The 12,434-nt window shown below is 62.2% G+C and overlaps 1 protein-coding gene across 3 annotated transcripts in view; it reads right to left on the bottom strand.

Annotated features, from left to right (window-relative positions):
- Positions 1-8,879: 8,879 nt before the first annotated feature.
- GRIK5 (glutamate ionotropic receptor kainate type subunit 5) overlaps positions 8,880-12,434 on the bottom strand; it is a 54,744-nt gene continuing 51,189 nt past the window's right edge. For all 3 annotated transcript variants that reach the window (XM_079799909.1, XM_079799910.1, XM_079799911.1), the window contains one exon: positions 8,880-9,798. In XM_079799909.1, the coding sequence (XP_079656035.1) occupies positions 9,379-9,798 (420 nt within the window). In that variant the 3' untranslated portion in view covers positions 8,880-9,378. The remainder of the gene's footprint in view (positions 9,799-12,434) is intronic.

Here is a 12,434-nt window from a genome sequence, read left to right as displayed (position 1 = left end):
GCCTGCCTGGGACCCGGGGCGGTGCCAGGGGCGGGGCTTACCATGGCCACCTCCTTCTTGAGGTCCTCCAGGTCGCGGCGCTCCTTGGCGGCCTTGCTCTTCTTAGGCGAACCCTTGTCATCTTTCTTGTCCTGCGAGGTGGCGACACGGTAGCTGTCAGAGCCACCAGACTGCGGGCGAGAAGGGGTTGCGGGGACACCGGCCCTCCGAGCCGCCCTCCCCCGCTCCGCCCCGTGTCGCTCAGTCCGTGTCTCTGGGTGGGTTCCCCTCTGGCCCTGGGTGTCTCTCAAACTTGGGAGTCTCGTCTCTGCCAAGTGGCCCCACCGTCTCTGGCCCCACGTGCTGCTGGGGGTCGGTCCCTGAGGGTCTCCATCGGGGCGGCCTGCGCCCCTCTCTGCTTCTGCGCCCATGTCTGCGGGTCACTCCCTTCTGCCTCTATGTGTCTTTCCTTCTGTGTGTCTGCTCTGTCTCTGTCTCCCCCTCCCCGGGCCTGCCCAACCTTCCGAGGGTCTGTCTCTTGTGTCTGTCTGTCTCTCTGGATTTGTCTGGGTCTCTGTGTATGCCTCTCTATCTTGTTCTGTTCTGCCTCCCTCTGTCTCCTTCTGTCTCTGCATTGCTGCGGCTATGTCTATCCCTGATCTCTCGCCCTCGTCACTCAATGCTGTCTGTCTGTCTGTCTGTCTGTCTCTGAGCCTCTCTGCATGTGTCTCTCTATGGCTTCTTTATTTCCCTCTGCTCTCCAGCTCTTGATGTCTCTGTCTCTCACCCAATGTCTGTCTCCCTCTCTTGAACATCTCTGTCTGCTGAGTCCAGCTGAGTCTGTCCCTCTGGGTTCCTTCTCCAGACCCAGGAGTCCCGGCCCCCAGCCTGGGATCTCCGCCTCTCTAAGTGTCAGTATTTTCTGTCTCTGCATCTTTCTGCATCCTTATCTCTGCCTCTCTCTGTCTTCATCTCTCAGTCCGCCTCCTCTCTGCGATGCTCGGTGTGTTTCTCCCGAACTGTCTCACTCTGCAATCTTTCTCTCTGCGTCTGCCTGTCTCTGCACCCATCTTGGCATCCCTGTCCCTCCAGTCCAGCTCTCAGGTATGTTGCTCTCCCTGTCTTCTCCTCCTGTCTCTGATCCTGGGCCTCTCTCCCCAGCCCCATGGATGTTTCCGTCTCTGTCTCTCAGAGGACCCAGCAAATCTTGGGAGACAGCCAGCCTGAGGGCTTTGATTGACAAGCTGTGGGTCCCAGCCTCTCTCCTGTGGACAGGCTGGACAGGTGGTGGACACAGTCAGGTCTCTGGAGGACAGAGTGGGAGCTGGCTGGGATTTGGGGTGCACAAGAGCAAGAAGCCCCCGGCCTGGCTTGACTGGATGCGGTGAGGGGGACTGACCGAAGTTCCAGTCTGGCAGCCTGGGCGGATGGGGAAGGCAGCGCCCTGGGAGGGGTGGGGAGAGGCCGGTGCTGGTGGAGGGCTGCTGACAGGTCCTATGGGCCCATCGCCAGGCCAGGATCCCAAGCTCAGCGAGGCTCAGCGATAATCTCCTCGTGACCTTGCAGAGGGCTGAGCTGCCTGCTGTCTGCCCCCAGACCCGAGGCTGAGCTTGGGGGGCTCCTGGGAGGGGCTGCGGCCTAGAGCTTCTAGGGCAGAACAGGGGGCGGGAGGGAGGATTGGCCCTGGGCCAGCCCTGCAGCAGCACTGCGCCTGACAGGACGCACAGAGGCTTGGGGACAGTGAGGACACTCCTTCAGCCCCTGTCCCAGGAGGGTCTCAGCCTCTGCAGAGAAGGAGACCCATGGAGGGAGATGTGGAGATAGAAGCTCCTGGGGTCAGGGTAGAGATATGAGGGGGAGGCAGGAGAGAAAGATGGGGCCTGGCTGGAGTCAGGAAGAAAGCCAGCCGTGCACCCCTGAAGCCTTAGGGGAGGCTGGGAGCTGATGCTTGGGTCCCTGTGAGGCCTAGGAGTGGGGCCTGGACCCTGGGTCTGAGGGAGGAGGGGCCGGGGGCCTGGACTCCTGGGTCTGAGGGAGGAGGGGCTGGGGGCCTGGACCCTGGTCTGAGGGAGGAGGGGGCTGGAGGCCTGGACCCCTGGTCTGAGGGAGGAGGGGCTGGGGGCCTGGACTCCTGGGTCTGAGGGAGGAGGGCTGGGGGCCTGGACCCTGGTCTGAGGGAGGAGGAGCTGGGGGCCTGGACCCTGGTCTGAGGGAGGAGGGGGCTGGGGGCTTGGATCCTGGTCTGAGGGAGGAGGGGCTGGGGGCCTGGACTCCTGGGTCTGAGGGAGAAGGGCTGGGGGCCTGGATTCCTGGGTCTGAGGGAGGAGGGCTGGGGGCCTGGACCCTGGGTCTGAGGGAGGAGGGGCTGGGGGCCTGGACCCTGGGTCTGAGGGAGGAGGGCTGGGGGCCTGGACCCTGGGTCTGAGGGAGGAGGGCTGGGGGCCTGGACCCTGGTCTGAGGGAGGAGGGGGCTGGGGGCCTGGACCCTGGTCTGAGGGAGAAGGGGGCTGGGGGCCTGGACCCTGGTCTGAGGGAGGAGGAGCTGGGGGCCTGGACCCTGGTCTGAGGGAGGAGGGGCTGGGGCCTGGACCCTGGTCTGAGGGAGAAGGGGGCTGGGGGCCTGGACCCTGGTCTGAGGGAGGAGGGGGCTGGGGGCCTGGACCCTGGTCTGAGGGAGGAGGGGGCTGGGGGCTTGGATCCTGGTCTGAGGGAGGAGGAGCTGGGGGCCTGGACCCTGGTCTGAGGGAGGAGGGGGCTGGGGGCTTGGATCCTGGTCTGAGGGAGGAGGAGCTGGGGGCCTGGACCCTGGTCTGAGGGAGGAGGGGCTGGGGGCCTGGACCCCTGGGTCTGAGGGAGGAGGGGGCTGGGGGCTTGGATCCTGGTCTGAGGGAGGAGGGGCTGGGGGCCTGGACCCTGGTCTGAGGGAGGAGGGGCTGGGGGCCTGGACCCCTGGGTCTGAGGGAGGAGGGGCTGGGGGCCTGGACCCTGGTCTGAGGGAGGAGGGGCTGGGGGCCTGGACCCCTGGGTCTGAGGGAGGAGGAGCTGGGGGCCTGGACTCCTGGTCTGAGGGAGGAGGGCCTGGGGGCCTGGACCCTGGTCTGAGGGAGGAGGGGGCTGGGGGCCTGGACCCTGGTCTGAGGGAGGAGGGGCTGGGCGACCTTGGCTCTTGCTTGCCCTTGCTGTGACCAGACTCCCTTGGGGACAGGCTTCCATCTGCTGGAGGGGAGCTGAGATTTCCCCAGTGAGAGCAGGAGGCCCAGAGGGTGCGCTGCAGGGCGGGAGCACCTTCAGGCGTGGGGGGCACACCTGTCTCGCTGCGGTCTGCTCTGCGGCTCCCTGCCATTTTCTGTGCTGTCCGCCTCCCTGACGCCCTCCGCTCACACAGTCTAGGTACCTTGGCCAGCCCGTCCCTCCCCCTCAGGGTGTCTGGGTGGGCATCTCTCCCCCGACCTCCCCTGTTGCCCTCTGTCTCCTCTTCCCATCACCCGGGCTCACGCAGGTTGTGTCTGGATAGCACGTGTGTGTCCTTGGGTCACCTCTCTCAGCCTCAGTTTCTCTCCGAGTCTCTCTCTGTCTTACTGTCTCTCTGCCCGTGTCTCTTTCTTTGTCTCTTTCTCCCTGTCTCTTTTGGAGTATCTCTTTGTCTCTGCATTTTTCTCCATCTTTCCATGTCTCTGTCTCTCTGTCTCTGCTTCCGTGTCTAAAGCACCTCACTCTTCTTGTCCCCACTTCTTTTCCTAAGTTCCCCCCAACCCTCCTGCCCCCCCCCCGCCCCCCGCCCCCCACAGTTCCTTCTCTACGGCCTTCAGCCTCAGTCCTCTCTCCCATCTGCCAGGGCTTCCCCTCCCTCCATCCCACTTACCTGGAAGCATCCCTGACTCCCACCCGCCTTCCTCTCCCTAGTCCTCTCCCCACCCATTTCTTCCCCCTGTCCCCCCTCACCCACCTCAATCCACAGATCTGAAACCCCATCCCCCACCTGCATCCCTGGGCCCATCAGCGTTCATCCGCCATCTTTCTCCCCATCCCTCATATTCTCTTTCCCTTAGCCTCTCCCACCCAGACCCTCCCTCTGCATCCCACCCAGCCCAGCCCTCCTGTCTCTCCCATCCCCCAGCCCCCATCCCCAACCCTCCCCCCAACCCGCCCCCCAGACACTCAGGGAGGAATCCAGGGCTGCTGGGGGTCAGGTGGTCAGCCAGGAAAAGGAGGCGGCATCTGTTGGAGAGACTCGCAGACAGACAAGGACACACGGACACTGAGGCAAGGGCATAGCCAGGCATGCAGGACACCCACCCCCACCGCCCCCCACCGCTCCCACCGCGCATTTGCAAACGTTTGCCTTCAGCCAGGCACTTAGTCCCCAGCCAGGGTGCTCCTGCTCCTCCCAGCCCCGATGGTTGCCCCCCCAGATAAGGGCTGGACACAGCCGCAGCCCCAGGCCGCACTGCACCGCACTGCAGAGACCCCCTCCCCCCGTCAGGCCTGGAAGGAGAAAGAGAGGTCATCGGGTCCCCACCCGGCCAGGGAAGCAGAGGGGCTCCCGCACCCCCAGGCACAAACACCAGCTGGCAGACACACCCAGACGCGGCTGCAGACAGGCAGACACGCCGGGCTGCACAATCGCAGGCACGCGGTGCTCCCAGGGCCCGGCAGAGCCCGGCGCTCACACGCGCGCACCAGCACACGCGCGCACCCAGCCTGGGCATGCATGCCACGGCATCGGGGCGGGCAGGGGTGCGGAGGCCGGGCCGTGCCCCGCGGGCCCGCACCCAGAGACACGCCGATATGCGCCCCAGACCCCGACCCAGGCGGCCAAGCACACTCCACCGGAGACACAGCGAGCGCGGCCCGGGCCAGCGCGCTCCCGGGGCCCGCGGACACCCCATGTCACCGGACCCTCTCGGCTGCACGCACGCACCGCCCCGCCGGCCCGAGCACCTACCCCCATCTTGGCGGCTCCGGGGGTCACGGGCCCGCAGGCGGGGAGGAGGGCGGGGAAGGGGCCTCGGGGTGGGCTCAGGCGCGGGCTCGGGCTGGGGGCCTCTGCAGCGCCCGCGCCGTCCGCGTCCGTCGGCCGTCAGCCCTACCGCACAGGGTCTGCGGCGGCCGCCGCCTCCGCTGTCTCATATGCCCGCGCCCGCGGGGGGGACCGGCGCCGGCCAATCAGGGGCGCCGCCGCCCTGACGAACGGCCCGCGGCCCCGCCTCCGGTACTGCAGCTGTCCTGCCCGCCCCCAGCCTCCCCCCAAGGGAGAACGCTGCAGGAGGGGGATCCCGGAGATCCCCCGCAATGAAAAAACCTAGAGACCCTCACAATGTGGGGGCGCCTCCGAGGAGGGGGCACAGAGGGAGGGAGAGCCCCGGAATTCCCCTCATTGTGGGGTGTGCCCTGAGGGAGAGGGCTGTGCTGTGGGAGGTGGACACCCGGTGCGGGGAAAGCCCGGTAAACCGCCGCGGCAAGGCGGGGGGCCCAGAGTACCTCTGTCTGCAGTGAGTGGGGGTGGGGGGGCGGCTGGAGACTGCGTGGGGTTCTGCTCAGGAGGGGGCGCTGCAGAGGGCACAAGTGGGAAGGGAGACCCCACAATGAGGAGGGGGTGCTACAGAGGGTGGAGGAGACCTGAGACCCCTCAATGTGTGTATTCCTCCTACCCCCCACCTTGGCAGAGCCATCCAGTAAGACACAGGAGACACATCACCACCAGAGGCCCGCACTCAGGTAGCCCAGATCCTGGGGACACACACATGCACCACTCCATCACACCCCACCTCAGCTTGCCCATCACAGCACCCTCACTCACACACACACTGCACTGCCCCATCACAGATCTCTAAGTCTCACGAACACGCAGAAATGAAATGCACATAGCACATACCTCACACACCCATCACACCACAACACAACCACAGTCATAAAGTGCCATGTCGAAGAACACACCCCCTCAGAACACTACACCATATCTGGCCTCGTTCCATCTCACATAGAGACCCAAAGCCATGCCACCCACAGACCCCACACACATCCACACACCCCACACGCCTCACACTGCCTCCAGACACCACAGGAGCCTTTGTGGACGCTGCTGCACGGTCACACCACACACACACACACACACACACACACACACACACACACCATCACATACGCTTCTCCCCAGTATATCTGGGCATGAACAAAGGTCCACAGTGCAAAATTGACAAATTGTGGTTGCTAATTGTTAATGACGGATTCACACAGCACAATAATTCACAGAAACATCACTCGACACCATCCCACACACCTTCCATGCTATACACACCATCTATTGGGGTGCTATTGTGTACACCTTTGTGGCACCTCCAAATACACCCCAACGCCCCCACCCATACGCCGCACACATCCATCTTGGTATGCGTATGCACATACAGACACACAGCCGGCACCCATACCCCAGGCTGCCACATACACACAGCACCCCAGCAGTCACCCACGGGAACCCGAGGAGTCATGGCCTCCCACCCCACCCCTTTCCTCTATGAGGAACGCTCCAGACACTGCCTGAGGAGAGTAGAAGGAGCAGAGAACCTGTCCCTGTGGCTTTCTCAGAATGTGGGTCTCTCTCCGCTTAGGGGAGTGTTCACAGGCAAGGAGCAGTGTGAGCCTGGTTGGGGCGGGGGGGCAGAGAGTAGGAGGCAGGGAGGCATTTTCTTGGCTTCTCCCAGCACCCAGAGCCTCAGCCCTATGCCATAAGCTGACCTATCCCCTTCCCTCTCTGCTATCCCTTGTTGCTATGGTAACAGGGAGGCCGACTATGCAGCAAAGGAGGCTGGGCCAGCAGACCTGGCCTGTCTCCATGGAGACTGGGGAAAGAGGGGGGGGGGGCACATTTTTAAAGCCAGGTATTTGGACCCCAGGCTCCTCTCCCCAACTCTGTCTCCTTCCTGGGAGAGCAAGAGAGAACCTGTGGACATATCTCCTCCCTCTCCTGACACCTTGGCCTGCGGGAATGCGCCAGGACCACGGGGAAGGGGATGGAGAGACAGAGAAGCCTGGAGATGTCTGGGTCCCAGGAGATTCTAGGTTCTCTCCTCCTACTCTCTCCAGCTGGGTCTGGAAGCCCTTGATCCCCCACACCCCACGCCAGACACGCACTCCCTCCTCAGGCACCACCCTGGTGAGACTGATGACTGTGCATCGTGCTCTGCAGAAGTTGGGGCCGGGGGGGGGGGGGGGAAGACTTGGGAAGGTCACGGGAATGGACAGCGACAGGGGAACTCAGCTCTAGAGACAGAGACACACAGAGGAGAAATGGACACAGAGTCCAGAACCAGAGAGAGGCAGACAGAGATGGACAAAAGCAGAGACTGGCAAACACAGGGATGAGAAAATGGATGGAGGGAGAGAGAGCAACAGAAGGACTCAGTGAAGGTGACAGAGACACAGGGACACAGACGTTTAGAAAATTGGACTCTCCAAGATCAAGACTGGAGAGGCTCAGAGCAGAAATGGGGGTGGGGGCGAGACTCGGAAATGGGGAGAGACCCCAGAGATGATCAGCAGTGTGGTATTGGGACCGAGACTGGGAGAGACTAGAAGTGTCTGCAAATGTGTTCCAGTCACTGGACGGACTCACAGTATGGCCCAAGGGCAGAGACGTCGATCAGAGTCTGAGAGAGATGTGGAGACAACAGAACCGTTGAGACCCAAGCTCACTCTCACACTTGTCCCTGAGGGCAAGTGTCTGACACAGAAGGGGCTGAATGGAGACTGGGGGTGCTGTGTGCTATGTCGGTGTCTTGGGGTGTGACCTGCCCACGTTCTACCAAGGCAGGCCCCGCAGGGGAGCCGGCAGTGCTGCAGCCGGCCCGGTGCTGAACGGACAGCTCCCTGCTCGGGGCCCCAGGGGCAGGGCCCGCCTCTCTCCCTCGCGCGGTCCCTGTTTGGCTGCTTCACTGCTAGTCCCCTCCGGCCTCCCTCCAGTTTCCTATGGCGGCTTGTCTCTCACCTGTCTCTGCTCCACCTCAATCCCCGCTTCTCTCAGCCCCAATTCCCAGGTATCTTACCCTCCCTGCTTCATCTGTCTCCCCCTCCGCCCATCCTTCTCGTGTCCTCCATTCTCCTTTCACCTCATCTGCCCCTAACTCTCCTGCCCTATCCCTCTCTGCGCCCTCATTGTCTCTCCCTACCTCTCCCCCCTCCCCCCCAATCTGGGTCTCTTCCCATTCTCCCCCCCCCCCCCACTCCTACTCGGCCTTGTTTTGGCTCTCGCTGTGTGACCTTCACTCGTCCTTTCTCAGCTGCAGTTTCCACAGAAACCTCCAGCAGGGCGGGGGAGGGAGGGACAGAAAACAGACCCACCCTTCTCCCTCTCTGCGGGGATTTATCCTTCCCTCTCTGGGGGGCTGGGAGGTACGTTTTCAGCAGACACACAGGGTCAGCCACAGACGTTTGAAGATGGCCTCATGGATGTATGTACACGCACATATGCGCATGATTACGAAGTCGCCAATCATCCCTGCCTAGGCACACACCGCCACCACACGGGCCCCCAGGCACCGCCACTCCGAACAGTTCACGTGTCCTCCCCTCCCCCAGCCCCATCTGGTTTCTGTCTTTCTGTGTTTCCTGGTGTCTCCGCCTCTCCAGATCCCCGCATCTCTCTCCATCTGTCTCAGGGTCTTTGTCGCAGCCTCCTTGTCCTGAGAGGTCAGTGGAGACGGGCCAGCTGCCGGGACCTGGGCTGACCTGCTGGCTGTGGGCAGGGCCAAGGATGGAGAGTGCAAAAGTGACCATCCAGTCTGTTTTTGAGCAGACTCCCTGGGTGGTCCAAGCCTTTAATGCCCTCACGATCCCAGGAAATAAGCTCGGAGTATCCCCGGGTTTGGGGGTTTTGTTCTTTTTTTATTCCAACGGGACTGGGGTGTGGCAGGGGGAGGGACGAGGGCCCAACTGACCCGCTCCCTGGGGGGTGTCTCATAGAAATTCCGAAGTTTCTCCCCCCAAAAAAGAGAGAAAAAAGAGGCGAGGGGCGCCAGGGGACACCCATCTGCCCCGAGGCCCTCCTCCAGAAGTGGGAGCTGCGTCCAGTCTTGGGAGCCTGAGCAGTCCCAGGACAGGGTTTTCCTGGCAGACTGCTGCCCGCTTCCGGGGATAACCCCGCAGTCCCCGGCACCTGGAGTTCTCAGTTCCTGCGCTCCTCGTGTCCGCAGTGGGGGGCAGAGTGCGGGATCCGCCGCACACTCTGGCCACTCCAGTAGGGGGCGCAGGCAGGCTCCGGAGCGGGCCTCGGACTTCACCCGGAACCCAAGGCAAAATCGTGGCGACCGGCCGCCAGGGCACAAGTCCGGTTCTTCGCTCGCAGGGGAGGCGGGGCGGCCAGAGCCTGGGGCGGTCTCGTCCCTGCACCTGCTTGTCCCATGGTCACTCGTGCTCGGCGAGCTCGCGCGGGCCAGGTCGCGGCCGGGGCGGACTGGCGGCCTCGGCAGGGGCTCCCATGCCACGCGGGGGCGCGCCGGTCCCGGACGTCCGCAGCGCCTGGATGCGCCGGCACTCCTGGCAGACGCGCACGTGGGTGCAGGGGGTGGAGGCGAGGGGCCGGGCCCCGCCTGGCGGCCCAGGGTCGTCCAGGAGGCGTTGAGGGCCCCCGTGCGCGCCGCCTGCGTCTCCGCCCGCGCCGGCCGAGTAGAGCTTGCCGTTGCTGAGGCGCATCTCGCGGACGGCGCGCAGCGAGAGCAGGGCCCGGGTCGGGGCCCCTGGGCGCCGGCGCCGGCGGGAACGAGACGTCTTGCGGCAGGACACGGCGTGCCGCAGCTCCTGCAGCATCTCCTGGCACACGGACACCTGCGGGCAGCGAGGGGGTCACCGGCCCTCGCTCTCCTCGTCACCGCCCATTCGCCAGGCTCTGCGTCGGTCTCTGCCCTCCCCGCCACCCCCAGCTTCTCTCCACACCCCCTTCTCTCCACCCCCCCCCCCTCAGGCCTTTCTTCTCCTTTCCCTTCACTCCTGGTTCCTTCCTCTCACCTATCCAGTCTCTCCACTTCTCTCCCCCCTCTCTGTTCTTATGCGGGCTTTTTCCGGAATCTGCCCTTGAAATTTTCTGCCTCTAGTCCTTCCATCTCTTGCCTCTGACTCATGCTGTCATTGTTGCTAGGCATATTTGTTGAGCACCTACTGTGTGCCAGGCACTGTTCTGGGCCGTGGATACAGCAGAGAACCAGACAGCAGTGTGTGCCCTTGTGGAGGTTATATTCCAGTGTGCGAATGCAAAAAGAAAAGAAAAGAAAAATGCAAACGCAGGTGGTATGTGAGCCGATGATGAGTGCTTTGAAGAAAAATAAAGTCCGCAAAAGAGGTGGGGCGTGTGGGTGGGGAGTGCGGCTGAATTTCAACAAGGGGCAGTTAGGGAAAACTCACTGAGAAGAGGTGTGCCCTGGAGCCTGGCCTGAGAGCAGGCAGCCACTCAGCAGGCGAAGGTGCGGAGGGGAGAGTGGCTCAAGGTTCAGGAACCAGGAGAATGGGGTGTGCAAGGGGGAGAGAGGTAGATGAGGTCAGGGAAGCAATGGCCAGCTCACGGGAGGCCAGAGGACACCAGGATTTGGCTTTTACTCTGAGTCGGATGGGAGCCAGTGGAGAGCTTGGCGTAGGGGCTGTGCTCTCACAGGATCCTGGGAAGTGCTGAGAATAGACTGTAGGGAGGCCAAGAGCAGGAGCAGGGAGGCACTGAGGGGCTGTGGAGGTGAGAAAGGGTTGGATTCTGGGTGTAGTATTTTGAAGGTGGAGCCAACAGGACTTGCCGAGATCAGATAGAGGGTGGGAAAGAGGAAGGCGTGAAGGGTAATGCCACATATTTTGACCTGAGCAAACAGAATGACCGCGTTGCCTGCTGGGTGGGCAGGAACTCCATGTTGGACACCTGCGTTACATGTCCGTTAGACATCCACGTGGAGCTGTCGAGTACAAACCCTGGGTTCAGGGAGAGGTCCCTGTGAGATACACATTTGGAGGCTAAGGTAGGCAGCCCCCAAGATCCCATCCCCGGGTGTTCCCACCCTCGTGTAAGCCCCTCTGCCTTTGTGTCCGGGTTGCTGTATGACCAACAGAACACGCTAGGTCAGCTGACATGCTGGGCTTCTGCCCGGCTCTCGGCTCACTCACCCAGGAAAGTCAGCTGCCACGCCGTGGGCACTCACACAGCCCTGTGGCGGCCCCTGTGCGAGGCACTGAGGCCTCCTGCCAGCTGCATGTGCATGTGTGTATTAGTCGTGCTCTTTGTTTTCTGTATCTTAGATGTTTTGACAGCTTTAAAACCTTGCTGATCGGGGAGAGACTGCCCTTCCCAGAGGGAGCCAGTTCTTAGAGGCAGATAGCAAAGGGCTAAGGGCCCACCTTCCACCTGGCAACCAGCCAATCCCAAGTCCACACCCCACCCACGCCCTTCCTGTACCTCCCCCACATCAAGCTGCCCTCACTCACCTGGGACCAGGCACCAGACAACTGGAGACCACTCCTCCGGCCCAGAGCCGGCTGCCATTATCCAAACCAGCCAGTTCTAAGCTGCTGCCCTGCCCTGCCTTGTCTTCCTTCGGAAACCCCAGTAAAGGCTCTGGCCTCGTCCCGTGACACCCCACCCCCGCCACCTCCTTCTGCTTCTGCACAAACCCTGTGCTCCCCCATGTGGTCCTGTGTGGCATGGTGGGGCACCCCCTTCTCTTGGAAAATGTAATAAAAATATTCCTTCAATGGCATCGGATTCTCTGTGTCATCACTCAATCACCTCCATAAATTAAAATCCACAAGTACAGCCGTGCATGCCCGGCTGGTGTGAGTCACTGTTGAGCGTCGACCTATGAACCAGGTCATGGTTCGATTTCTGGTTAGAGCACATGCCCAGGGTTTCTGGCTCCATCCCCAGTAGGGGCCTGCAGGAGGCAGCCAATCAATGATTCTCTCTCATCATTGATGTTTCTATCTCTCTTTCCCTCTCTCTTCCTCTCTGAAATCAATAAAAAATTTTTAAAGCCACAGGGACACTTTGAGACAGAGCCATCCCAGAAGTGGCTCCTCCCACCCAGCAGAGCGTTCAGCCGACATCGTGTCCGTGACCTCAGCGGAGACCCTGGGCAGCCAGAACGGCCTAGCTGAGCTGCTCCCAGTCCCTGACCCACAGCAACGGAATTGATATGGTTGCTGTTTTAAGCTGCTGACTTTGGGGACAATTTGTCACGTGGCAATAGATAACTAACACAGGAGTCCACAGCATGGAGGGTCTTGCCACGAGGCTGGATGGGATCACCAAGGAGAGAGGCAATTCCAGGCCCGCGCACGAGAATTCCCACAGAGCAGTGGCAGGGAGGGAGGAGGAAAGCGAGGCGGGCGGGGAAGAGTGGGTTTTGAGGACAGAATGATGGGCTGGGCTGAAGCCTGTCGCTACCTCACGTGTGAGGAGGCCTGAGCTCCGGGCACTGGATTTCCGCTGT

The sequence above is a fragment of the Cnephaeus nilssonii genome (genome assembly GCF_951640355.1).
Source record: "Cnephaeus nilssonii genome assembly, chromosome: 20".
NCBI lineage: Eukaryota > Metazoa > Chordata > Mammalia > Chiroptera > Vespertilionidae > Cnephaeus > Cnephaeus nilssonii.
The sequence above is the reverse complement of the archived record's forward strand: the minus strand, read 5'-3'. Positions and strand labels throughout refer to the sequence as shown.